The sequence below is a fragment of the Candoia aspera genome, chromosome 10, assembly GCF_035149785.1.
Source record: "Candoia aspera isolate rCanAsp1 chromosome 10, rCanAsp1.hap2, whole genome shotgun sequence".
Classification (NCBI taxonomy): Eukaryota; Metazoa; Chordata; class Lepidosauria; order Squamata; family Boidae; genus Candoia; species Candoia aspera.
In genome coordinates, this window is record NC_086162.1 from 26,198,135 (window position 1) to 26,224,329 (window position 26,195).

General features: G+C 57.4%; 2 protein-coding genes across 5 annotated transcripts; one reads left to right on the forward strand and one right to left on the reverse strand.

Annotated features, from left to right (window-relative positions):
• Window positions 1–1,389: 1,389 nt before the first annotated feature.
• Window positions 1,390–14,735, forward strand: RTN2 (reticulon 2). 4 transcript variants are annotated; one of them, XM_063312105.1, is made up of 10 exons: window positions 1,397–1,563; window positions 3,458–3,502; window positions 4,105–4,608; window positions 5,462–5,701; window positions 10,321–10,528; window positions 10,970–11,108; window positions 12,466–12,535; window positions 12,627–12,673; window positions 13,444–13,502; window positions 13,928–14,164. In XM_063312105.1, the coding sequence occupies exons 1-10, from the start codon at window positions 1,533–1,535 to the stop codon at window positions 13,968–13,970; spliced, it is 1,386 nt and encodes a 461-aa protein (XP_063168175.1). In that variant the 5' UTR covers window positions 1,397–1,532; the 3' UTR covers window positions 13,971–14,164. The 4 variants fall into 4 exon arrangements, with proteins under 4 accessions (XP_063168176.1, XP_063168175.1, XP_063168177.1 ...); XM_063312106.1 differs by lacking the exons at window positions 12,466–12,535; window positions 12,627–12,673 and having other exon boundaries at window positions 1,390–1,563; window positions 13,928–14,735; XM_063312107.1 differs by lacking the exons at window positions 1,397–1,563; window positions 3,458–3,502; window positions 4,105–4,608; window positions 5,462–5,701 and adding an exon at window positions 8,547–8,682 and having other exon boundaries at window positions 13,928–14,156.
• Window positions 14,736–19,975: 5,240 nt separating this feature from the next.
• On the reverse strand, window positions 19,976–25,720 carry FOSB (FosB proto-oncogene, AP-1 transcription factor subunit). The gene is made up of 4 exons (XM_063311801.1): window positions 25,257–25,720; window positions 23,285–23,605; window positions 21,901–22,008; window positions 19,976–20,555 (listed from the first exon to the last, which is right to left on the reverse strand). Exons 1-4 carry the CDS (start codon window positions 25,386–25,388, stop codon window positions 20,064–20,066), a joined length of 1,053 nt encoding a protein of 350 aa, XP_063167871.1. The 5' UTR covers window positions 25,389–25,720; the 3' UTR covers window positions 19,976–20,063.
• Between the last annotated feature and the right edge of the window lie 475 nt (window positions 25,721–26,195).

Genomic DNA, 26,195 nt, shown 5'->3' on the forward strand with positions numbered 1-26,195 from the left:
AAACTCGCTCCCACTGAATGGCGCTTCCTCTGTTGATACCATCCCCCACTTTGGAGAGTTCTCTGGGAAACCTCCCCCGTTTAAAAACCTTGGCCTTGCCGGCAAGGTGGTTATCTTGCTGCTTACCCTGAGCTCCGGGGCGTTTCTCCTCGAGGTAAGGAGGGCAGGGGGCGGGGGGGAGGGGACCTGCATTCCTGCGCCCTGGCCTTTTTACAGCCCCCAAACCCAGCGTTCACTTAGCCCTGCTTTGCTCGGCTCCTCGGGGTCGAATGATGGGGCGGAGGGCGCAAGGCCCGCGGCGTCCTGCAGCCTTTTCCAGTCAGTTGCGCGTCCTGGGATGGATTCTTTTCCCCAGAGCCGCCCGGGAAAGCGGAGCTCTTCAGACGGAGCTGAAGGCGTCCGCGCGCAGAGAGGCCGGGTTCCCACACGCGCCGCCGCCGCCGCCGCCGCGGCTTCTGTTCCGCGTCCCGAAGCGCTCCCGTCCGGCGGGGAAAGGCACGGGCGCCCTCAAAGCCCCTCCCCTCTTTTCCTCGCTCTCCTGGCGGCAAAGGCAAGGCGCCGGCGCGAAGGTGAAGCTGCGAGAGCCCCCCACCCTCTGTCCCGGCTCTCGGAGCGCCCCAGCCGACCGGGACTTCTGCAGGTCCGCCGCGGAGAGGCGAGCAGGGCGCTTTAGGCGCAGCCACTGCGGGGAAGTGCGCGCGCAATGGTAGAAGCCCCTTTGGCTTCCTCGCGGGAAGCGAGTTTCCAGCCCCGATTAAAGCGCCCGGGGGCGCCCGCACCCCCCTCCGGCGGCCAACCAACGCCGGACGGGGCGACTCCAGGCCTCGCGCCGAGCAGGTGCAGGGGTGGAAAGGCGCATCCTGGAGAGCCCGCCGCCCAGCCTTGGCCCGACCGCCTGGGGCAGCTGTGGAAGAGCCGCGCCGGGTGCCCGGCCCAGAGCGCCGCGGAGGAAGGGCAGAGGGGCTCGGCATGGGGCCGCGCGAGCCAGCGCGCGCTCTCCGCTCCTCCCGACCGCGGGAGACGCAGGGAAAGAGGCGGGCCCGCGCGCTGAGTGGCGGGCGGGCAGGCGGCAGCCCCCCTCCGGGCGGGGCGGGGCCGGGCGGGGGCGCTGCTTTTCGCGAAGGAAGACCTGTCCGGGGCGCCACCCGGCGGCTCCGGGGCGCGCCGGCCCTTCCCAGGCACGCCCGGCTCACGAGAACGGCCGGCTCGCGGCCCGACGCGCTCTCCCGCGCCCGCCTCTGTTCTCCATCCCCGCAGCCTCGCCCGCGTTCCAGCCCGCGCCCTGCCGCTCCTTTGTCCCCGCCGCCCCGCCGCGCCTCGCCTCGCCGTGCGCCCGCGCCTCGCCGCTCCCCGCCGGCGGCCGGCCTTGCTGGACCTCCCCCGGGCCTTGGTGGCCGGTCCCGCTGGCGCTGCCGGGCAGGATGGGGCCGCCGGGGAGATGAGCGGGGGGCGGCGGCGGGGGGCAGCGGCGCGGTCGGAGCTCACCGCCGCGGCATTCCGCATGGACCTCGAGGCGGCCGGCTGCCGGGGCGATGGGGCAAGTCCTGGGATTCGCCCACTGCAGTAGGTGTTGCCCGGGCCGGGCCGGGCCGGGCCGGGCGGGGCAAAGGGCCGGGGTCCCCTCGCTGGCTTCCCATTCCTCCCGCCCCATCCCCGAAGCGCCTTCCCCTCCGGAAAGATGCGGTCCCGCTGGGTAGGCCCCGCGGAGCGCGATCTGCCCGAAGGTGCCTTCGCCCGCGGGCCGGTGGGGGGCGAGGCGCTTCCAGGGCGGTCGCGCTGGGCCTGGGAGCAGAAGGTACTTTCGCCGATCCCTTTCCAACCGGGCGCCCGTGGGGACCCATGCATCGGACTTCACCTCCCTTGATCGCCTGTCAGTGGGCTGTGGATGCTGGGATGTCGCCCAGCGCAGCCGCCGGGGCCTGGGTGGAGACCGGTGGCTGGTTTCTGCCTCGCGTGCAGTGCGAGGCGGCTCAAGCTGCGGGGACCGATCCCCCGGCGGCACTGCTCCGGCGCTGGCGAGGGCGAAGACGGGCAGGCGCCGATCTGCGCTGGATAGATTTACGGGTGCCGTTCGTGGATGTCCGCGTGGGACTGGAAAGGCCATGCCTGTGTTTTGTCGGCTTTCTAAAGGGGAAGGGAAAGGTCGCCCTACATTTCCTAGCCCCGTTGAGAGTTACTTTGGAGTAAAAATGGCTGGCAGGGGTTCTAGAGGAGCAGCGTGTGCAAAAGGGGTTGCAATAAAACTGGAACAAGAGGGAGATTTCTACCCTATATCTGCCTTTAGGGGAAGGTTAACAGGCAGAGAGAGGGAGAGCTTGAGGTGCAGATCTTTAAGGAAGGTGCAGGGAAATCACTGTGGGCAGCACTGCCTCTTTTGTGGCTGTGGGAGTGCTATTATGGTATGGATCCCAGCATAGCCCTGGAACTGTTTCCTGGCTGCCGCCCATCCCGCCACACACACCCCTCCTGTGATCTGTTCTGCCTGGGTGCTCTGCTATGTGGGCGGTGGAGGGCACTCAGAGCTGCTGGGGCCTGGATGGGTTGGTCCTCCTTTGAGCCGTTTATGTATTTGGATCCCCTCACTCCCCAGAAAAAGACCCATATGAACCTGTGAGGTCAACACCTGTTTTGCACACATACAGCCCTTTTCAGGAGGCACAAAGAACAGGGTAAAGTAGGTAAAATCAACAAACATACAACTAGCCAAATATGGAAATTGGCCTTTTCCAACTTGGTGTTTCAGAAACGTTGGACTACCACCCTCTAACCTCCCAGCCAGAGCAGGTACAACGGATGGTGGTTGGCCTCAGGTTGAATGTATAACTTGGTGAAGGTCAAAGCGTGTATTTTGCCAAAAGGGTCCATCCCAATACAGTGATATCCTTTGGAAAACTGGATCTCTGAGAGAATCCCACTTCCGGAATGGTCTTTGGCCTGGGGAGGCTCCTGGTTAGTACTAAGTAAGGAGGAAAATCATGGCCAAGCCCCCCCACCCCACCCCCACCCCATGACTGGCTGCTTCCATGCATCTGATCATTAGCTGGCCGTTCCCTGATATTTTTCTGCTGCTAGTGCTGATGGAAGCCGGAGGAACAAGGGTGGAAAGTCAGATCAGATCGCCCATGGTGTAGCTCTTGATGATGCGTTAAACGTTGCTGACGTGTCCTAGCACAGTCAGGAGATGCAGCTGGCCCAAACTAGCATGCAGCAGTCAAGCACTGAGTTGTGTAACGGTATCTGCAAGACTTAGTACTAGTTTTCTGTATCACCCAGGACTTGCGTTGATCTTCAACCTGTTTATGCATCAGACAGAGCTACAGTAGTGGCCCTCCCTCCTCCTCCTGTCTCTTAGAAGGCCAAGGCTGGCCAAGTGCCACTCTGTCCCATGACCTTGCAGGAGACCCCTCCTTGGCTGCGGGTCCAAAACGGCTCCTTTTCGTGTCTTCCTTTCTTGCAGAAGAGTCTCCCTCTACTGCCTCTACCACACCTGACTCCATGGATGGTGAGTGTCCAAAGGGGATGTGAAGAGCTGGACAAAGGTCCCAGCCTTTGGTGGCCCAAACCTGGTTCTGGCATTTGTAGCCCTGTCACCCAGTGTGGGAAGCAGGAGACGCTGGGTCTCAGCTCAGGAGGACCCGGCTGAGTGGGCTCCTTTTTGGCGTAGGGCAGTCTTTCTCAGCCTTTTGACCCTGGAGGAACCCGCTTAGGCCTCAGGAAGCCCCTGCTCATTCGGGTTCAAATATAGGCCAGAAGTTACAAAATTATTACATTCGCTTCATGGGTAGGCCTGTATATATGCATTGACAGTGTTCTTAAACTAAAAATAAAGAATGAAACTTACCACTTTAATGTGAAGTGGCCTGAATTTGCAATAATTTTTTAAATGTGATCTGCCAGAGAACCCCTAGTGGCCTCTTGTGGAACCCTTGGGTGCCATGGAACCCTGGCTGAGAAACCCTGGCTTAGGGCAGGTGATTGGATTGGCAGAGTCAGAGCCCTCCCTGTGCGCCCTGCATTCTCCGGTCCTTGAAGCGGCTGGGCAGCCTTTCCGGATGGAGCTGCTGTCATCTCCCCAGCTGCAAAAGTTGTCCTTTCTTTCTGCAGGGGCCAACGAGGAGTCTGACTTCCCTGAACTGCAGACAGCGCGAGAGTTTTCGGAGGAGGAGGAGGAGGAGGAGGAGGAGGAGGAGGGCTCTGTGGAGTGGGGGACGCCGCGGGAGCTGACTTTTTCCTATATCACCATTGCTACCCCCTCTGGCAGCAGCCCCGGTTTAGCCGAACAGGGCCATCGGGGTAGACGCGACTCCCAGACCCGCCGGACACGGGCACCGCTGCCCCACACTGAGACCTGTGAAACTTTTGCACCCATGCTGGGGGACAGTTTGGAGAACATTCCCAGCCTCTGCCCATCTCCGGAGGGAGAGGTGGCCCCATCTTCAGACAGTGGCCAAGGACTAGATTCCTATCTATTGGACTGGGATGCCCGCGTGGGCTGTGGCAGTGAGCCGGATGCAGCGGAGGGTGAGGAACACGCCTCTCCACGTCCTACACCCCCATTGCCAGCAGTGGAGACGGAGGCGGGTAGCAGCACAGCTTGCTCAGGAACAGGTAGGGAAGCATCCCAGAAGGGCAGCAGGGGCCGAATTCTGCCCATGCCAGCCACCCTTTGTTTTGTGGGAAGAAAGTGGGGCCGGCATCTTCCTGGTTGCTGGCAATGTGCAAAAGAGGGAAGGGGTTTTGTAAATAGCGGAATCCTGGTGTGATTTCTTCAGTCAAAATATCGTGGGATTCAGAGCCATATATATCTGTGGCAATATGTGGTCATTTGGGACACCCTGTTTGTTTTTTTAAGGGAAAATCAATCAAAAATTGTTCAATGCATGGAGAGTTAACCTGTGTGTATGTGTGTGTGTGTATTTTTTCAATGTGAAAAGCAAAATGTTTTTTCTGACTTTTCTGATGTGGAGAACAAGTGTCCAGAAAGTCCCTGTAAAAGCTACAGATAAACTTTCTGGTTTCTGTAATTTCTGGTGAAATTAATAAGATGTGTTGGCACAGTTTACCCTTATCAGATGGCTGAGGTCAGCATGTGGGCTCCACCGCCCTTTGCCTGCTGTTGATGAGGGCACCAGCCTGCCTTAGGGAGTCATTCTGTGTCTGTAGGTTGTGCCTAGTGGGGGATCAACCCTCCCAGACTGGAAACGTGGAGCAGCTGATCCTGGTGTGTGAGCTATAGAAATGTTGTGGAATTTCTCATTCTGAAAAATAAATAACCCTCTGTGGAGTTCTGATCACCCTTCCTGGCATAATAGTGAGAGCAGACTGCCAGCCAGAAGGGAACTAGGAACTGCAGCCAGGCTGGGAAGGGCAAACAGGGAGCTGGTTGCAATGGCAGATCTTGGTGCCCAGGGCAAAAAAATGCTGTGACTTTGTGTTTGCCTGGTTTTAAACTCTGCTCCAGATAATCCCAGAGAGGACCTCTCCCTGCCTGCTGCCTTAGCATCCCAATCTGAAGCAGGCACCTCCTGTGGTGCTGACAGCCCCCAAGACCGAGCACGGACCTCAGCAGAGTTCTGCCAACCACCCCCACCTGAGGAAGAGGAAGAGGAAGAGGAAGAGGGGCCAGGCCAGGAACCCCATTCTGAGCAGCCTCATGTTGAACCAGGCTCAGGCCAGTCTGAGAACATTCTGAATATCATAGGTGAGCGAGCTGGGTGTGAGAGAGGTGGCACTTAGGATTTGCCAGGCTAACCAGTTGCCCAAAAAAGACTTCCTGTGATAGCTACGAGGTGCCAGTCTCCTGGATGTGTGGGACGTACCAGGTGGCTCTGCTCAGTGACCCGCTCCAAGAGCAACACTGGCACCGGCCTTCCTTGGGGGGGAGAGCGGGGGGAGCATCCAGCATTGGTTGGGCCTTGCTCTGTGGTCTGCCCAACCCCACCCCCCCAGAAGTCTTCCAGGTGTGTCAGATCAGGACACCTGCATGTTGGCAGAGGGCGATTGTAGTCCGACTCATCCAGCGGGGCCAGGATGGGGGAGGCAGGCCTGCTCGACCTGTCCTCGTTCTCCAGCACTGAGGGAGCGGGTTGTGCTTCTCCTCCACCCCCCCCTTGGAGTTGCCAGGGATTTAATCCAGGGCCTTTTGTGCATGGAGGATGAGCTTGGCTGCACAGCTGGTTGCCTTCTGCGAGGATGGAGCGCAGAGGCAGCGCTCCACAGAAGCCTCCTGTTTGCATATTTTTCCCTGCCTTGGAGGATTCCTATTCCTGGCTATAGTTGTCCCGAGTTTCCGGCGCACTCCTGCTGAAGTGGGGGCCATCGTGGGCTGGCCTCCTGCATTTGCTGGACCTAGTAGGGCTGTTTCTCCCAGGAAAGGCCCTTATTCATGGCCCCTGGCAGGCGGCCTGGATCAGAATTGCAGCCGAGTCGAGTCAACGGGTATAAATAACTGCAGTGCTGAGCAGGGCAGAATTTGAGCCAGCCGAGCCTTCTGCCTGTCTGCCCCTGCCTCCCCAGGCAAGGACAAGGACAGCCTAGCTTCTCTTGTAGGGGCTGGCCTGGCACAGGCTAAAGAGCCCCCCGTCCCCCAGCACAAGAGGCAGGTTCAAGAAGGCGCTCAAGCGTTGGGCCAAGAGTCGCTGCTGTGTCCTGGGCTCAGCGTGCCCTCCAAGGCTCACGGTGGGCTGGGCAGGATTTTTAAAGAGAAATCCACGTTCTTATTTGCTAGTGCTACTGCTTTAATACAGAGCCAGTTTGGTGTAGTGGTTAAGGCACTGGGCTAGAAACCAGGAGGCTGTGAGTTCTAGTCCTTCCTTGGGCACGAAGCCAGCTGGGGGATCTTGGGCCAGCCACCTTCCCTCAGCCCTAAAAAGGAGGCAAGGGCATACCAATTCCAAAAATCTTGCCAAGAAAACTGCAGGGACTTGTTCAGGCAGTCTCTGAGAATTGGACATGATTGAATGGAAAAAAAATTGCTTTAATACAGTTTTAGCCTACCCGGAGCCCTCCAAACACTCTGGATTGCAATGGGGGCCACAATGGCTGGGCTTGATTGCAGTTGTAGTCCAAGGCTTCCTTAGCAGCTTTGGTTCAAACACATTGCAAGGACTAACATTTTCCTGGGCCAGAGAACTTGCAGCATTACACCAGTGCCTGCTCACATGGGGCATACCTACAGTTCTGTTTCAGAAAAAGGACACGGCACCAACTTCAGTGTTATCCCTGCCTAAAAGAAGGGGAGAATGAAGGCAGCTGCCCTCTCAAATTAGGGTAAGGGGGCTGCTGAAAAGCACCTTCTGGCTCCTTCTTGAAACTGTGACTCCACAAAGACTATCTCACTGGCATCTGGAAAAGAGTGATCTTTGTTTTCCAAGCTTCAAGTCTTCAAGGCCGTGTTTCAGAACCTAATAACACACATTCTCAGAGCCCTGGAGAAATGAAAGAAATGCTCACATGCCTCTTTGTATATGGAAAAAGCCACTCTGGAAAGCAGTCACTGGGGCAGCCATGTGCAGCTGGAATGTGGACATCAAGGGGCAGCCCCCGAACCACATGCCCTGCACTGAGTTAATGGCACGTGCAAATGGCTGATTGTGCTATAGAATCGCCACTTCGGCTCTTGATGCCTGGCATGCCTTATCTCTGATGGGAGAGACGCTTTTTCAGCCACTGTGAAGAAAGGGCATCCTGCACATGCTCAGGGGAATCCTCTGCATTGTTTTTAAGTGGACAGAAGCTGACACTTTGAAGTAGTCAATCGGCGGTATGAAATAAGGAGAACGGAATATGGTACCTTTCCCAGACTCTACAGAAGAACCAGCAAAGCTAGGGAAGAATCTAGTGGCACCTTTGAAGGCCTTCAGGAGGGTATGCCTGACAATAAAAAGTAGTGGGCTCTCAGGGTAGACTAACATGGCTCTCCTCCAGCAACGTCAAGTCTTGGGAGCTTCACTGAGGTCTGCATCTGAAAAAGACATTTCTGACGTTCAGGGGAAAAAGGCAAGAAAAAGCTGCAGAGTCTACCTGTCAGCCCTTTGAAGGGTACCCTTTTCACTAATCTTCCGGGCTCTGCACCTGGAGTCCCCGCAGGGCCATTGAAAACGGCGTTGGGCTCAGCCGTCAGCCTGATCTTGCTTTCCTGGGTCTGAAATCAGGGAGTCCAGACCTGATCCTGAGTTGGACAGGGGCCTGGAGGCCCTTGAAGCCCCCACTGCCGAGTCTGCTCAATGTCCCCCAGCAAAGGGGTCCCCACTTCCTTTGGTCACCGGCTCTTACCGTGAGCGTTCAGCCGGGATCGGAGGCTTAAAGCTGCTCAGCCCAACACTCCTGTCCCTCCACCGTCCTGCCTTCTTTGGCGGGCGCCTGGAATCTCATCCCGAAACTGCTGGTTCCCGGCCCCGCGTGGTGGGCAGCCCCTCCCTTTAAGGCTCTGAGCGTGCAAAGCTGCCTCTGTCCACCCAGAGGAGGCAGGCAGGCAGGCAGGCAGGGGAATCGGGGTGGGAGCTGGCGGCTGGGATTCGTCAGCTATAAATAGCACCCCCCACCTGCGCTTCCTCATCCCCCTCCCCTAACCAGGCCCCCCTCCAGCCCAGGACTGGTGCTCGGGGAGGTTTCTGCAGAGCGGCAAGGAGCCTCGAGGAGCCTCAGAGCTGTCAGAAAAGGGGATCGCCATGGCGAGCACAGGTGGGCCCCCTCTTAGGACGATGCCCTGTGAGCATTGCTAGGGAAGGCTGGGGAATTATGTGGGGGGGATCCTGGCTGGCCCATGGGGCCAGGGCTGCAGAGCAGCTTGAACTGGGCGGCCCAGCTTAGGATTTAGCTGATTGGGGACCGGCTCTGAAGGGAGGGAGCCCTTGGGGGAAGAGAAGTGAGGGGGGCGCCACGTAGATTTGGGAGCAGGACGTGAGTCTTGTAGTGCACAGATGCTGGGAACCCCCAAACTGCCATGGCTGGGCCTGTTTCAGACCTCCCCCCCCTCCCCCAGAATCATCCGTGCCTCCCCAGATTCCTTAAGTGGCTGGACTGCATTTGGGCCTGTCAGTTAAGGGGGCCAGGGGGGGAGCTTTGCAACAGCTGCCAGCCACTTTTGGCTGCTTGCCATCCCTGCCTCTTCCACCCCGGATGGGTGGGGTCCCTTTGCGCCATGTTTGCAGAGCAGGAATGCCTGGGACCAGCTTCAGAGCAGGAAAGAGAAAGTGGAAATGCCAGCCAAATGCCCGTCTCCTTAGCCAGCCCAGGCTGTCTCTCCAAGCAGTCCCCCCCAGCACTGAAGCTTCAGCATGGAAAGTCAGTCAAGGTGTCTCTAAGGCAGCCATGCGTGGCAGGAGGGAGTGGCTGTAGGGCGAGGGGTGCTTGGCATCTCCCCCTTAGGGACACGGCAGTGGGTCTTGGTGCTTTCTGGGGGGCAGGAGGGTCCCCCAAGCTGACTTTGGGCAACCAGGTAGCTGCACCTGCCTGGCTCAGCTGGGTTGGAGGAGCAACGCTGCTGAGAGTCAAGAATTGCCCCTCCCGCCATCCTGGAACAGGAAGGGGGTGAGCAGACGAGGCCCGTGGTTCAACTGGCATCTTTCAGGGGAAGCCTGGTGTGTTGGACCACAAGTGGACACGTTGTGATTAGAAACACAGACATGTAAGGGACAGCAAGTCCAAGCAGAAGTGGCATCCTTGTCCTATTTTACCACGGCCCTGTTGCTCCTGGGTTTAGGATGGAGCGTATTTTGCTTAAGGTCAAAATGGGCGGGGGCTGCAGGCTTGGCAGGCTTTTCTTTCAGGCCTCCCTCCATTTTCAGTTCTCACAGAGCTTTGAGTTCAGACTGGCCATTTCTTCTTGAGTGAAACCAAAGTTTGCGCCTGGCTGATGTGACGTCACAGAACATTCATCAGTGTTTTAAGGCTTGAAGGAAGAGAGTTGGACATGGAGAAGTCGATGCAAATTCTGCTAGTTAAAAAAAACCTCACAAAGGATGGGATACGTTTCCAAGGAGTGCGGTTCCTGGGGAAATTTGGATGTTTCTAGAAATCAAAAATGTCACTGCGTGCGGGTCCTGCTTCTAGTGGATCTAAACTGAGCGCCATGGGTCTGGAGGTGCGGGGTGTGCATTAATTTGGAAGAAGACATTTGTGTGGCAGATTCATCACTGTGCCAAACCTGAGATCATAGGCCCTAGTGGCATCAGCATCTGAGCCCTTGCGCAGTCATCCAATGGATGTTTTTTGCTGTCTCCCTTGAAAGCCAATTCCATACCATCCCAGAGCTGGTAGCTTCTGATTCCAGGGAGTAATGTAGCTTTGCTCGGTCTGATTCCGATGCCTCTCTTGCAGTGGCCGACTTGGTGTATTGGCGGGACACCCGCAGATCGGCGTTGGTGTTCACAGCCCTGATGGTGGCCCTGCTGTGCCTGCTCCACTTCAGCATCATCAGCGTGGCCTCCTACCTCTCCTTGGCTGCCCTCAGCGTCACCGTCTCTCTCAGAGGTTACAGCAAACTGCTGCAGCTTGTTCGCCGGGGAGACGGGCACCATCCCTTCCAGTGAGTCAGCCGGGCTGCCCAGGTGCTTGGGGGGGGCTTGGGGACAGCAGGATGTGCCGGGGGAGCGGTCTGCCAGTGGATGTCTTCTTGCCCAAGCATCATGGCCCTGCTGACCTATGGGAGGTCCCCCTGGAGGGGCACAAGCAGAGCAGCCCCTTTTGCCACCAGTGGTGCTGCCCCCCCAGTGTGAATTTGGTGAATGCGGGTCCCTTGCCTTGCCTTGCCTTCCCTTGTGATGGGGCCACTGTTGGGAATACCAGCAGCAGTTGCAATGCCAGAAGGTCCGGGGTCCATGCAAGTGGGGCAGGCTGGTCTCCCGGGCCCTCTGACTGCCAGGGACCCCCGTCCTGAAGGGGAAAGGCAAGGCAGCTGGGCATGGCTTTGGCTGAGTAGCTGGCCGGGCCTGGCCTTTCCCTCCTCACCTCCCCAACTCCCTGCCAGGGCCCAGCTGGATGCTGACTTTGGGCTATCAAAAGAACAGCTGGAGCGACTGACCGAGCGGGTCGTGCATCATGTCACCTCGGGCACAAAGACCCTGCAGCGCCTTTTCCTGGTAGACGACATGGTGGAGTCCCTCAAGGTAAGCCCCTCGCCTGGACTTGTGGACTCAGGAACACCAGTCTCCGCTGAGCATTTCAGGAAGAGTCACGGGCAGCCCCAGCCTCCACCCAACCTTTGTTTGCAGACCGCAAGGGCATAATCTGGCTGGATCAGGCCAAACTAGGGATCCAGTGTCCAGCTGGAGCCCCCAGGATGGTTCTTCTATTAAGATCAGTTTGCGTTATAGGCCACCATTCTAGACGCTGTCCATGGCATTCCCTCCTCCGGAGTTCCCCCCAACAACCCTGAAAGGTAGACTGGGCCGTGAGATAGTGACTGGCCCAAAGTCACCTGGGGAAACACCTGGCAGGAGAACCTCGTGAGGGAAGCAGCAGGGAGGGATGGTCCTTGGTCTCTTGTAGTCTGGAAGGCAGGATGGAGCAAGTCACAATTGCCTGGCACTAAATGGGTGCACAGCCCCATGGGAACCCCCAGGGCAATAAGGACTTCTTCCCTGGAGCCAGAATTTGTTAGCCACGCTCTGTGCTGCAAGACATGTGCCAGCCTGGGCTGCTTGCCTTCTGCTTTTTAACCGAGGGATTGATGCAGCTGGTAGGACAACAAGCAGGGATTTGGGCTGCGGGAGTAGCAAGAGCAGTGGCCAGTCGCAGGACCAGCAAGCCCCTCCCTGCTGCCCAGACCCGGATGGCGCTTTCGATGGGCGGTTCCAGTGGGGAGCTGCCAAAAGAGCTGGGAGGATAAACAAGAAGGGGGCGGGGCCCAGGACAGGAGGGTTCCCTCTGTGAGAGCAGTGGGACCCTTAGAGAAAAGGGGGGGGGCGGGCGGAATTCAGCTGAATTTAGCAGGAACCTCATCACGGACAAGCCGCCTGCTCAGACTGGAGGCAGTGAGTTTCCTTGGCCAGAGGACTTGAGCAGACAGGCCACCAGGACAGTTCCTGAGCTTGGGGGGCGGGTTGCAGTAAACCAACTTGGGGGGGTTGCAGTAAACCATGGCTGGCTGCGGAATTCTGGGTGTTGAAGTCCACCTGTCTTAAAGTCACCAAGGCTGAAAAACACTGCAATAAATGGTCACAGAGATGCAGGCAAAGACCATCCTTGTTGCCACACACGCTTTGCTGGAGTCAGCGAGGAGGTGCCAAAGAGCCTGACTGTGCCAGGGGTGTGTCCTATTGCTTGCTCTTGCCCCCAGCTCGTCACCTCCTGAGGGGGTGCAGGCTGGGCTCCAAACTTGCCAGAGCCCTGGCAGGATGGGGCCTCCGTCTTTCCTCCCTGTGATCTCAGCCCTCTCTGACTCAAAGGGCATTCAAGGAGAACAGGGGCAAGGCGGGGCTGCATGTGTGTCCCCCCCACCTCCCCCCATCTCATCTGTTTCAGTTTGCCTTCTTGTTCTACGTCCTCACCTACGTGGGAGCCGTTTTCAATGGGCTGACATTGCTTATATTCGGTAAGGTGAGGGGTTGGGAGGGAAAAGCCTTTCAGGGCGGGGGTGGGATCCCCTAGGAATAAGCGGCTCAACCCCTCCTTTTCTTTTGCAGGTGTAATAAGTGCATTTACCTTCCCTCTGCTGTACAGGCAGCATCAGGTGAGTATCTGCACTTTGGGGGAGGGGGAGGAGCTGAAATTCACGATGGGCGTTAAAAAAGGGGCTGGAGCATAACCTGTTCCTGCCGCCCTGCATGTTTGGCATGTTGTCATTCAAGGAAAAAAGCGGGTGGGAAGCCAACAGAACCGCGCAGCGGGGTTGGGTGTGGCATCCCGCATGGCAGCCGTACCTTGTCTCTCCAGTGTGAGAGCTGGGCAATGGATGTATTCTTGCTTCTGGAAAAAGAACCACCCCACACACACTTTTGTAGCCCTCTCCCCAAATGAGTGACTTAAAAAATAGGAAGCTGTGGGATTGGAAATTCCTTCTGGTGTGATGCACCACCAGGGAGATGGGCTGGGGAGGCACAAGGGCAGATAGCTGCACAAAATGTGCCTTTGTTTTTTGGTCAGAGAAAGAACGCACGAGTCAGTGAGAGCAATGCAGCTGCTAAAAGGCAAATGCCGTCTGAAGCTGCATTAACAGAGGATACAAAAGTGAACTGCCCCAAATCTTTCTGTGCTGAGGGCCCGAGTCTGAACAGCAGGTTTTCAGGAAGTGCCTGGGGCAGTGTTTCTCAACCATGGCCACTTTAAGATGTGTGGATTTCAATTCAAGCAAAGCTGGCTGGGGAATTCTGGGAGTTGAAGTCCACAGGTCTTAAGGTGGCCACGGTTGAGAAAACACTGGCTTGAGGGCAGAGCAACAGCTATTTACATGTTCTTATTCTGGGAGGGCTCATCCCTGTTTCTCCTCTTCCCTCCTTTCAGGCACAGATTGACCAGTATGTAGGGCTGGTGAGGAATCAGTTGAGTAACCTCAGAGCAAAGTAAGTCCATGAGGGCAGAAAAGTTTCCCCGTTTGCTCCTCTCCCTACAGCAGAATAGAATGGGGTGGAAGGAGTGGGGAGGAAATAGGCCATGTCATTGCCCATTGGGGCTGTATTCTTACATTTATTGGCAAAAGAAACTTAATTTTCCTCTTGGATGCAGTATGTAAGTCCCCAAAACACTCCTCAAAACATTGTTTTTTTCTGCCATTATTTGTTGGGAGAAAGGAAACTGGAATATAATTTAGAAATAAATCATTTTAAATAGCAGCGGTTGACCAAAAAGGGTCTAACGCATGTGAATAGGTCAGTCAACTCAGCAGTGTGGCCCGTCCTGCCAATTAATGCTCAAATGGAAGGTAGGCTTGATAAATTTCAGAAAGCAAATTCCTTCTCTGTCTCGCTCAGTTTCTCTCTTTCCCCAGGATGCTGGCCAAATTGCCAACAGCAAAAGCGAAAGCAGAATGAGGGACATCACTTCTCTCCCCTGCACACCCAGATGCAAACGCACACACCTGCTTTGTCCCTTTTCCCCCCAGCCATTGCAATAGCGACCCTTCCTATCCAAATGTACCCCCCCATTCTCCTTGGCCTGGATGGCATAGGCAGCGGCTGGCTTTCATAGAGCTCCCCTCTGCCCTGGAGAACGCTTGCAAGGGGTGGGGGGGCGAAAGGGGCATGGTCCCTTCGTGTCTCAGCACTGCAGCCTGCAGAGGCTGCTTGGTGTGGGATGACGCTGGCTAAGCGAAGCTGCTATGGAACTTCTTCAGTCCCTCCTTCCAGCAAGTGGCTTTGGGGAGGGGGCGGTCTCGAGAGAGGCTCCTGCCCCCAGGCCCACATCCAGGGATTGTCAACCCAGAGCCATGGGGCTAGTAGCCCACGGCCCCTCCACATCCCGGCAACCTCCTCCTGCCTGCCTACAGTATCAGTTCCGGGTTCCAAGTTGGCGCTGGCCAACCTGGAGCAAGCCTGCTTTCCTTTGGGGGGGGGCGCTCGGGCTTGGGCAGGACCACCTCATCCCCTTTGCCCCCTTCTGTGGGATGTTGTTGCTGTCACCCCCCGCCCCTCATCACGTGCCCGGCTGTGGCTTGGCTAATCGGGTGGTGGGTCTGGTGCAGCCAGTTCTTTAACTCTGCCTGAATATTTACACTTTAATAAAAACAGTTGTGGGGAAAAAAAAAAGTTCGCATGACGCTTGGTCTTCCGAGTCTTCACTCGTGGACGCGTTGTCCGTGGGGGTGGAGGGTGGGAAATGTGTCTCCTTGCCAGAATCCCTTTTCCGCTCCTCCCCCACACCAAGTCAAAAACTCCAGTCTTGAAACTGCTGTGGCTTAACCCCCACCCTGCAAGGCCATTCCAGGATACGAATCTATGTCTGTGAGGCCACGAGGGGCCACATCACACACACACTGCTGCTGTGGCCTTGCATCGCAATGTCTCATGCAAGTACGCCTGTTGTGGCGTTTGTGTGAAGTTGCACATGTTTGGCTGTGTGTCCCTTTCCCCTCTACAGCCACTGGTGGCCAGAATGCACTTTGGCTGTCCCTGTTGCTTAAACAGTACAAGGTGGCGAGTAAATCCTATCTTGGTCTTTCTTTTGTCAATGGCTAAGTCTTCACATAGGCCATTAACGGGCAGAGTGTGCATAAAACGACAACTTCCTGCAGTGATGGAATCAACACACCTCTCGTGCTCCTTGGTTCACCCCAGCACTTGGAGGAATGTGTCAGGCCAGGACTGGTGAGACCCTGGTGCAAGTCCCCCTTGACCCTGGTGGGATTCTGGGTCAGCCCCTCCTGCACTCAACCCAGCTACTTCCCAGGGTGGTGGTTGGGGGAAAACAGGGTGGGGGGGGAGTAATATGCACCACCTGAAGTTTCTGGAGGAAAAGCAGGATGTAAAACAAGTTCATAACAATCAATCACCAAATTGCATCCACCTTCCCACGAAGACCCAGCTCTCCAGAGAAGGTTATGATGCTGGGAAAGGCGGAAGGAAAAAGAAGAGGCAACCAGCAGCCAGGGGGAGGGATGCAGTAACAGTGGCAATGAGTGGAGGACCTGAAAACCAGGCTAGGCACAGACCATCATGGAGAAAATCTATCTACAGCAGTGTTTCTCAACCATGGCAACTTGAAAGTAGGTGGATTTCAACTCCCAGAATTCCCCAGCCAGCTGTGCTGGCTGGGGAATTCTGGGAGTTGCAGTCCACCTACCTAAAGTTGCCAAGGTTGAGAAATGCCGATCTACAATATGTGGTCGCTAGGATCCTAACCCTAATTGTTGACACAACTTGATGGAACATAATCAGCTCCATCCCAGTAACAACCTGCTTGGCTGGGAACGTGGCCAGCAGAGGGAGCCCGAGGACCACGCACCTGGTCAGCCAGAGGTGGAGACTAATCAGAACTTGTGAAAGGCTGCAAGGGGGAACAGTGCTGACCGGGACTGACTGGGCAAGGCAGCACTGGCCACCATCATCCGGGCTCAGAAGTGAAATTGCGGAGGGGGCAGGCCTGGTTGGCTCTGGAGTGGGAGACCTCCAGGGACTCGCAGGGCTGTAGGCTGGACAGGGCAGTGGAAAAAGTGTGCCAGGAGGCGGGGGGCGGGGGGCAACAGCCAACCACTTCCCTAACAATGCCAGGAAAACTGTCAGGAAGTCATGAGAAACCAGGCTCAAATCAAAGAAAATGTTCTCTTGCCTTGCTTAGCAAATGGGAGCTTCTCTTCAGATACTAACCTTGAAAAGGCACCATAAGCCAATGGCCCTTTCAGGATTCAGCCTATCCAAAAGGTGACCCAGAGCTGGCCTCGGATTTAGCTGGCCCTCCCCAAACGTGTGGCCTCCTGAGGGTGGAAGACAGGAAGCATCCGGAGAAGGACACCTGGAGGAGCTTGGTTGGAACCACCCATTTCTGTCTTGGGATGGAAGCTGCTGGCGGCCTTTCTGCGTGCGGAAGATCTGGCATGGTGGCACAAACCGTTTCCTGCAGCAGGAGGGGGGGCAACCCAAATCCTCCAGCCAGTTGGTTGCTGGCATGGTGCTCAATGAAGCTTCAGGTTGGCCAACCCCTTCCCAGATCTCTTCATCAAAAGAGGCAAAATGGTTTTTTCCCCCACTTTCATTTTGGGCTGACATGTGCCAAAGTGAAGCTTGGAGCTGAAACTCCAGCTCAGCTCTGCTCTGGCTCTTGAGAGAGAGAGGAGGGAGGGAAGGTAGCCCAAAGGTGCTTTCTGATGGAGGAGCCCAGCACCTTACCTGAAGCCCAGAGGTGACTGTTTACAGCAGCTTTTTTCAAACTTGGCAACTTTAAGATGGCGGGACTTCACCTTCCAGAGTTCCCAGGCCAGCATGCTGGCTGGGGAATTCTGGGAGTTGAAGTCACACATCATAAAGTTGCCAAGTTTGAAAATCATTTAGCAGGAGAAAAGCCGTTATCACCTCTCCTGCTGACTCTGCAAATGGAACCCCAGAATGATCAACCAGTGTCAGCTATGCAAAGAAAATGACAACCCAGATGTGAAGAAATTTTTAAAATAACCCAGCCGACACCTGCAAAAGCACTAACATCACAAAGGGACCCTAGAAAATAAGCATTCATCTAATGCTTGCCAGAGCAGGAAAGCAGGACAAATCCAGTATAGGGAGGCAAGAAGAATTTCCTAGCCATGAGAGCTATTAAGCGGCGGACCAGCCTGCCTCCTGGAGGTTTTCAAGCCATTTGTCTGGATGGTCTGTGCCAGAGAAGACCCCCAAGCTCCCTTCAACCCATGATTCTATGAGGTCCCAATAGTTATGCAAGTGTGGGTTATTCGCCAGGGGTCTCAACTACTAAATGGAACCTGCATATGCAACAGGACTCTACCTCCATGCCAGATGCAGGGACATGTTCTGCAGGACATCTGGACACCACAGCCCCGACACAGCACGTAAGTAATCTTACCAGAAGACATCACCAGATAATGAATGTACTTGTTTGTAACAGGAGCAACAAGGCCTCTGTATATCTTGGAATGAGGCCGAAGAGTCCCCTGCAGGGGCTTCTCGTCAACTTAATCCCAGCCCGCCACCCAGGCCGGCCCACCCGGAACACCAGGGTGAAGGCAACGGGCGATGAGGTCTCAGCACGGAGAAAGCCAGGCAGACCTACGGCTTGAGATCTTTATTGCACCTCATTTTTTTTTCTTTACATGAATTTGAAAAAATAGATCATATATTCATCATAAAAAGTGCATTTTTTTTCAAAGCTGTCTTTATTTGCTGTTTTGCTAACCAGTTAAGTGCAGGACAGGAGGGCCATAGCAGGGTCCGAAGTCCAACCTCTCCTTCCCTCCACTGGCCTCCCGATTGCTTAATAAAATACATCACAAAAAATATTACAGCACAAGGGGGTAAATAATAATAATTAAAAAAAATAAAAATATCCCCCCAACCCCAGCAAGTGTATAATAAACAAGGATCTGTTTTGTTTTGTTTTGTTTTTTAAAAAAGCTGGTTAAATAAAAGTTCATAGATTAAAAAAATGAAATAAAAAAACACACACAACATCAAAAGCTTGGTCACGAGAAAAAATTCAGAAACATCCTATATAGCATCAAGGCGAGCTGTAGAGATCCAAAAAGCAACGGCAGCTTTCCCAGCCCATAAACACACTTGAGTCGGGGGTTAATCGGAGGTGCGGAATAGAGCAGTTGCACAAGAACGTGGAATAAATGCAGGGTGGTGGCAGCTGAGAACCAAGTGCAGAGTGGAAAGTGGCTCTCAGTGGAGGGTGCAGCTCCTCAGAAGGGCAGATGCTTTTCAAGGAACGCACACCTGGCGCAGCTAGGAGCTGGTGGGCTCAAGAGGAGCTGGGGTGGGGCAGGGCAGGAAAAGAAGAGCAAGGGGGCCAGGGGCCGGGACAGCCAGCCCATATGCCACTGGCCGGGAAAAGCAGCCGCGTGACTGGACCACGGCAGGGGGGGGGGGGAAGGCAGCTGGGGACTGAGGGGTCACAGTCGACACTACCTGTCTAAGGTGGCAGAGGGGGAGATCTCCAAGTGCCCCCCACTCCCAGACCGCTGGGCAGCCCAAGAGCCTGCCCTGAAAGCCACCAGGAAAGGGGAGCAGCAGCAGCAGTGGGGCCGCCCTACGAGGGCCAAGAGGGATAATGCAATGAGTTCGAGGTCCAGCTCGCCAAGGGCAGGAGACAGGACCAGTCCCGTAATGGCAGGGAAAGTGTCACTTACAGAGGTCCATTCACAGTATCTGCCACTGAGCACCCACCACACCACCAACCCCTCCAGGGAAGCCAGGACACTTCCGGGCCCTTTGCCCTTCAGTGGAAGGGAGGTGGCCCAGGGAGAGGAGGGTTCATCCCAGGGAATGCAGAAAGACGACTGGTCAAGGGGCCCACTGAAAGCACCGCCTGGGGCCCTGCAGGAAGTGGTCAGCCCACCTGTCACAGCAAAGCAAGAAAAGCCCCGCTGCCTTTTTTTTTTTTTTTTTGCAGGTACCACTTTCCTTTGGCTTCTAAAAGGTTTTGGGTTTTATGATTTCCCGCCCCCCAGATGAAGCGTTTTTAATATTGCCCATCATTCCTGCTTCCAAAACGTATCAGCAGAAACTGGGTTAGATCTTTAAGAGTCGACACTGACTTGATGACACACGATCAATCAATCTGCTTTGCTGTAGGTTTCAGTGAGTCGGATGGCCACTGAGGAAATATAATCCCCTGGCCTCTAGGTCAGTGAATCGACGTGCCTAAGATCAGTCTGGAAGCTTACAATTTGCCAAAATCTGTGGGCTTTTAGGAACCAAGGTGCAATATTTTTGGCCCGCTTTAATAAGGCAAAAGCTTTCAACAGGAATGTGCCAAAATAATCCACAAAAAGTCTGCCACGATTGGCCACTTAATGTGACTTTTTCATCCTACAGAATGAAGATCATGTACAAACTTAGCCCGGGCAATCCAAAACTCAGGATGCTAAGCTGACTAGCAAAAGCATTAAAGTGCCCATTTTTAAACCATGCAACTAACACAGCTCACAGCTCACAGCCACCATGAAACTAGAGCAGAGTGCGGGGGAGCACAGGGAGGGCCCTTCCTCCTCAATTTTTCCTCTCCGTAGGACAGCCCCCTTGCTCGCTTTTACAGCAACGGTGGAAAGGTGTGAAGCTTCATCATTGTTCCGATCGACCCAGTGTCTCAATTCAGTAGAAGGCAAATCCTGTTTCCAGGGAAAAAGTTGGGCTCAGAACTCTCCAAGGTAGCGGATCCAACACGCAGCCCAGAAGTGTCCTCTCTCCTCTTGGTTTGGGAAATGGCTGAGGCCGCTGACGTTAGCAAGGACAACCGTCGGCAGAGACGCTCTGCCACGTGCTGCACCCCCAACGAGTCAATGGGAATGCGTCGCAATGGTGAGAGGCGGCAGCTGCAGCAAAGCGGCTGGGGGCTCCCAGACCGCCGGCAGGCGTGCGTGCGCACAGGCGCGCTGGAGCTCCGGCCCCCTTCGCCTGCCCTGGCATTGGCGGGGTGGGCTTAAAGGCCAGGCCAGAGGGCCTAAGTTGTGGGTTTGAGTTTCACAATGCAAGAAGCGAGGGGGAGTTCAGAGAGTCCGAGGAGTGATCGCTGCTGCCGTTCCGCTGGTGGCTGGCTCCGCAGCTGGCTCCCTCTGGGTAGGTGAACACAAACGAAGACGTATATGAAGGGTTAACCGGGTACGGGTCGGTCAGCTGGTCACCATGTGTAAAGTAAGAACTAGAAAACGCTACCTCCGCTGGGGCTGGGGCTGGGGCTGGAGCTGGGAGTCCGCCCAGGGCCTGCTGGTAGTGCAGGGGCACCGACGAGTAGGCAGCTGTGGGTCCAAAGGGGTCCTCCTTGACCGGCATGGCCAGGGCGCTCACCTCTGCCGAGGTGCTGGGCTGCCCACTCAGTTCTGACATTTCCTGGTAGGGAATCTTGCAGCTGGGCTTGTGAGCCACGAGGACAAATTCCAGGCGCTCTCTCTCCTTCTGCAGTTCGGCTATCTCTGACTCCAGCTCGGCTTTCTCTTCTTCCAGCTGGTCCGTCTCCTGGGGAAGGGGGGAGTGCCCGAGTCAGTCCAGGGCTGGAGCCACGGGGGGCTAGCGGGGCCCAAGCCGCTGGGGCGGCCGGCTTGGTCAGCCCGGAGCAGCACCGCCTTCTCTGCCGTCTCGTCTCCTTCCAGGACCAATCTGAGTCGCGGCTCAAGGGAGGCGTTAATTGTCGCGACCCCTCCGCACGACCCCCGCCTGCCAGGTCTGGCCGGTTCTCCCTGCTGTAGACTACAGCAGCGTTCCTCAACCTTGGCCGCTGTGTGGACTCCAACTCCCAGAATTCCCCAGCCAGCCTTGGGAATTCTGGGAGTTGAAGTCCACACAGTGTTAAAGCAGCCGAGGTTGAGGAATGCTGGACTATAGGCACTGGCGCCTCTCCGAGGGAAAGGCCTTTGCCCTCCATCTTCCCATTGGGCTTCGACTTTCCTCCTTCATGGACTTGACCTGGGGTTTGGCCTGTGGTAGGAGTGGACCTGCCAAACCCCTGTTGAATCTCGGCCAGAGAGGCAGCACTTTTGGTGTCTTCTGCTGCAGCTGTTTCCTTCTTTTTCAAAATGGCCACGGAGGAGCAGCAGCAGGAGGAAAGGCCTCTCTAGCCCAAAGATCCAATGCGCTCCTTCCTCTGCCAACCTCAAGTGGGCTGGCCGGACCCCCTCCCCGGCAGCTAAAGAGAAGAGGCCCCGAGCAGCGCAGCAGAAGCGTCAGTCCCCTGGGGGTATCCAGTCCAGAGGACTGGCCAAGCGACATCACCCACAACCCGCGCTTTCAGGAGGTTCTGCAGAAGAGCTCAGACGGCCACTGCGGCAGCCCAGTCAAAGCTCTGCTGGCTCTCTGTGAGCCTCAGCTGCAGCATTGTGGCTGCATTCTTGACCTTTTGACCACACCCCGTGGACACTCCTGCCCATTGAAATAAGAAGAGCGAACTCTTCAATTCCAACTCAAAAATAAAGGGTCCATCCTCCTAAAGCCGAGGCCCGCAGCGGATTAGAGTAAGTCACACCAAGGTAAAGCATTTCAGGACCTATCGTTACAATTGCGGCGCCCTCCCTTCCTCAAGAGCAGGTGTCGGACAAGCTCCGCCCAACTCCCCGGAGGGAACGGCTGAAGCCTCTGCTCAACCGCTGGGATTGTGTTCGAGGGATGCGTCGGTATCAGCCAGTCGGACCTCCTGCAGAGCCGAGAGGCTGCAGGATGCAACGCGGAGGGTTCCCCTACACGGCCCCTCAGGAGGCAGCCTCCCGGCAGCCAGAGCAGGCACGGAGCTCCCTTCCTGGGGGCTTCTTGAGCAAGGCTGCCACTAATGCGCACCCCGGCCAGCAGCACCGTCCGCACCCAAACTCACCGCCTGAAGCCGGTCCGTCAGTTCTCGGCGGCGGTTCCGGCACTTTGCAGCTGCCAGCTTGTTCCTCTCCCTGCGGACTCGGCGCTTTTCTTCCTCCTCAGGGGTCAGCTGTGCGGGCAGAGGAGAAAGAGGTCAGACACCGGAGGGCAGCGGTTTCCCTGGGGCTCCTGGCACTTCCCGACGACCGGAGGGCACGTCAAAGGCACCTCCGAAGCGGAGACCGGAAGGTGCGGCTGATCACTGCCCTCTGGGATGGACAGGGTGGTGGTGGGGAGAAATATTCAGACAAGGCAAGGCACGAACGCTCGGTGGTGGCCCCTGCCTGCTGGAGCATTCTGCCTCCCTGCTTCTTGAAGGTCTTTAAGGCAGATTTATTTCAACCCCAGCTAAGCTTCCAGGGGCTGTTTTATTATTACGGTTGGTTTTTATCATTTTGATTTATTCCTGTGGTGGCTTTTCATACCCTTAACACCTTGTAACCCACCCAGAGTCTTTTGAGTAGGGTGGGCCATAAAACCTGCAAATTAAATAGATAGGCGCAGTGTATTTCTAAGCCAATAATGTTCTAAATTGGGGCAGGGGGGTCAGTTCCATGAATGGGCTTTTCCACCGAAACCCAAGAGCATCTGCAGGCCTCATGATACGCATCTCCTCATCAAGACGTATCAAATCAAAATAATACAGCCGCACGCAGCTCACCCACTAGCCGATGTTGGCAATGCCAGCATTTGGTTCAGTGTCACCAGAACTACCTTCTTTTTGGCCCAAGATTTGGGGCCTGCCCTCTGCATTTCTTGGTTCCCCAAAGTAGCAGTTGGAAGCAATAAAGGACCCATCAGGATATTCCTTGGCACCCACCAAACTAATTGCCCTAGGAAGTTCTGTTCTCCAGATTTTTTAAATAAATAAAAAAAATGAATGGGAACTTAGCAAATTACAAAGCATGAGCTGCTGTCATAGCCTGTATTTTCCCCCAGGCCTCAAAGACGTTAGAGAATAGAATGGGGGGGGGCTGCCTTCCAGGGGCTATATTTTCCTTGAGATAAATGCACATTTTTGCAACCAGTGGTACTCGCCATGGCACCCATTTTGTGAGAGCGCTCACAATGCATTCTCAATGGCAAATGGACCTGCTGTAGTTGGGGAAGGGGAGGAAAGTCCCCAGGAAGCCCTGCTTCTTCTAGCTGCAGAGCAGAAGAAGGCACCCGAGGGCCATCCCACCTCCAAGGCAGCAATTAAGAAACTGGGAATCTCCTCTTTGAAATTCCAACACGCTGGGAGATCTCAAGTAGTTTTAGGAAGCAAAATTAACAGAGTTAACGACCACCTGGCCAATTCCGCAGAGGAAGGCCCACAGGAAAAGAAACTGCCCCCCCCCGCTCACCGTTTCTTCTCGTGTCCTTCGGGGCCGGGCCCTGGTAGAACGTGGTGGGGTGGCTGCAGCCATGGGGGCTGTTGAAGGGCCAGCAGCATAGGCGCTCATTCCAGGGGCCGCGTAACTGGGGCCTGGTAGGTCATAGGGGTCCACTGCGGGTGGGGGGGGCAGCTGCTGCTGTGGGGGTGGCTGCTGTCCCGAAGGCTGCTGAGACTGAGCCATGGATGAAATCAAGGTAGGCTGCACCAACCACTGGAGATCTTGGCTTGTGGAAATAGCAGTCACTGTCGGCACAAAGGGGCCAGGCATTTCCCCAAGGCCGCTGCACTCCTGGAGGGAAACGAAGGGGTCACGGCCTCAGTTATGGGTATCGTCTTTGGAGTGCCCTGACTGCACCCACCCTCCCCTCCAAGCAGGTTTAGCACCCATTTGGCACTCAAAGCAGCCCCCGACAGTGGACTGCGCCTGCATCCAGCAGGATCCCAAACTCCCAATAGGCACGACTCAGAAGCTGCGGGTCAGGGGGCTCCTTGGGCAAGCAAAAGGCACCCCTCCAGTCTGGTATGTCACCGCAGACGGGCTAGGAAGGCAGTGGCGGGAGAGTCCTCCCTTCATTGGGGGCACCCCTTCAGGGAAGGCTGACCTCCAGAGACCACCGTCTCTGCAGGCCCGGGTCCCCCTACGGATCAGAGCTCTGGGCAGCAACGAAGCCAGAAAGCCCAGACCAGCCCTGCCAGAAGAGCCCCCGGGCCGGATCAAGACACGGCCGGGCCACAGGGCCAGCCGCGTGTCGCATCAGACCCCGAACGCTCCCGCGGCAGGGGCTCTGTCACCTTGGCCTGCCGGCGACCCGCACCGACGCATCTCCACGGCCCCTGCATCCGCTGCAGCGGGGACTTTCGCCGGGTCTCCGGGCAGCGGTGGATCAGCCCGGTGGGCCGGCCGCGCCCTGGGGCCCGGACCCTCTGGGGGGGCAGGGGACTCCGCGCCCGGACGGGGAGGCGGGGACCCCCGGGGCCTCGCTCTCCGGCCCCGGCCCCGGAGTGGAATCCTCCCGGAGCCCTCCGGCCGGGCAGGGACGGGAGCGCAGCCAGGAGGCCGCCCCGCTCCCGCGCTGGGCTGCACCCCGAGGCCCATCACCCCCGGCGAGCAGGAAGGTCGGCGCCCGGGGGGAAGCAAGCCACACAGGCACCCCCCGCTGCCCCGCGGGGAGACGGCAGGGGCCCCTGGGCGCCCCCCGGGAGAGGGGCGGCGTCGCGGACGCCCGCCCGGGAGCCCCCGAGGGCCCGCGGCCGCCCAGGAGGCTCCCGCCCGCCGCCCCGGACCCGGCGCAGCCCGCATCCCTCCTCCGCTCAGCCGCGGCGCTCAGCGGGCACGAGGCCGGCCGGAGCTGGGGGCGCGGCCTCGGTGCGCTCGACCAATCCGCGCGGCTCTCGGGCCTGCCCCTGCCCCTAGCAACGGGGGCGGGCCAGCATTCCAAAATAACCCGCGCGCCTCAGGGAGGAGGAGGGGGAGGAAAACGCGCCGTACGTGCCCCACGTCAGTACGGAGCGTTCCAGTACGTCATGCGTTACGCACAACCCCGCCCCCCCGTCCGGCTCGCGTTCTCGCCTCTCCCCCAGCGCGCGTGCGTGTAGAGAAGGGAAAGAGTTGGCTGCGGACTGTGGGGAGGACTTCGGGGGAGAGGGTGGCGACCCCCTCTTTAGCGCGCGGGGTGGTGACCGGGTGTCCGGAGGAGGCGGCTGCGCGCGCCGCGAATGGCTGCGCCGGAGAGGGGAATGCAGAGGGCAAAGCGAGCGGACCCCCAGACCTGGCAGGGCAAGAAACGCGTGGGGGCCGGGGAGCGACGGGAAGGCAGGGCTCGGCAGGCGAGCCGGGCTGGGACCCGCCGCGCTGCGCCCCGAAAGCGCCCGCCCCCAGGAGCGGAGGCCCCGACCCCGCAGGCGCCCCGGGAGCCAGGCGGACCCCGCTCGTCCCTTACCTGCGAGGAGGCGGCAGCGGCGGCCGTAGGGCTCCCGAAGGAATCCACCGAGGAGAGGTACTGGGACTCGGCCGAGGGGGACGAGCTGCACCGGGAGGTAGAGTCGTAGTCTCCGGGGAAGCCCTGATACATTTCCCCCGGGGGCGCAGGGAGAAGGCCGCGGCCGCGCGGGGGTCGCCTGGAAGCCAAGATGAGGGGCGGGCAGGGCCAGCGAGCGGCCGGCCGAGAATGCCGCCGCCGCCGCCGCCGCCGCGAGGTCCGGCTGGGCGAAGGTGCCTCCGACTGCTGGCCGGCTTGCTCGTCCTTCCTCCCCCTCCGGCTGTCAGTGCCTGGGGGGGAGACGGCGCCCCGAGCGGCAGGTGGCTCGCCCCGTCCTAAAGCCACGTGTTGCAACGGCGAGGCAGCGCCGATGGAAATGTCCGGTCAAGTCCGCTCCGTTCCCCGGGAAGAGCGCTCCTTCCCGCCGATTCCAGCAGCGGCGGCGACCCTCGCGACTCGGCTCAGACCGTCGGCAGTGCAGCCGCGGCGGTGACGGTGACGGGGATGCGGGCGAAAGTGGAGTCCGCCGGTGGTCCCTTCCAGCTCCGTCTCCCTCCGCGGGTCAAAATCTTATGAATGAAGCGCGCTCGGCAGCGTGGCTTATGTATCCAACGGGGGGGCGGGTCCCTGAATACGTCACCAGGAAGAGATCCGTTCGGCTGCCCGAAACGGGCGCTCGGGCCGTCCCCGCGCCCCAAACTCAAGCGGTGACTGCTTCCTGCCCCGGCGGCTCCCCCAGCCCAGAAGGGTCTCCAGCGGCCCGGGCAAGGGGGTCTTTTTCAAGCTTTTTCGAGCGGGAAAGCAGGGGATCCCTTGCTCCGCCCCGCGACTTTTCCTGTGACGCAATTAGCCATATTTGGTCTTGTGCTGTGTTTGTTTGGTATCCTTAGCAATACGTCA

What these genes read in the sequence shown, in the direction of transcription:
- FOSB (XM_063311801.1), bottom strand. Translation starts at nt 25,388, where the DNA reads ATGTATCAGGGCTTCCCCGGAGACTACGACTCTACCTCCCGGTGCAGC. An exon ending in CCGCTGCCGCCTCCTCGCAG is followed by an intron (nt 23,606 to 25,256) that starts GTAAGGGACGAG and finishes GTTTCCCTCCAG; the next exon opens with GAGTGCAGCGGCCTTGGGGA. An exon ending in TGACGGACCGGCTTCAGGCG is followed by an intron (nt 20,556 to 21,900) that starts GTGAGTTTGGGT and finishes CCCCTTCCCCAG; the next exon opens with GAGACGGACCAGCTGGAAGA.
- RTN2 (XM_063312105.1), top strand. Translation starts at nt 1,533, where the DNA reads ATGGGGCAAGTCCTGGGATTCGCCCACTGCA. An exon ending in GACGGGCACCATCCCTTCCA is followed by an intron (nt 10,529 to 10,969) that starts GTGAGTCAGCCG and finishes ACTCCCTGCCAG; the next exon opens with GGCCCAGCTGGATGCTGACT. An exon ending in ACATGGTGGAGTCCCTCAAG is followed by an intron (nt 11,109 to 12,465) that starts GTAAGCCCCTCG and finishes CATCTGTTTCAG; the next exon opens with TTTGCCTTCTTGTTCTACGT.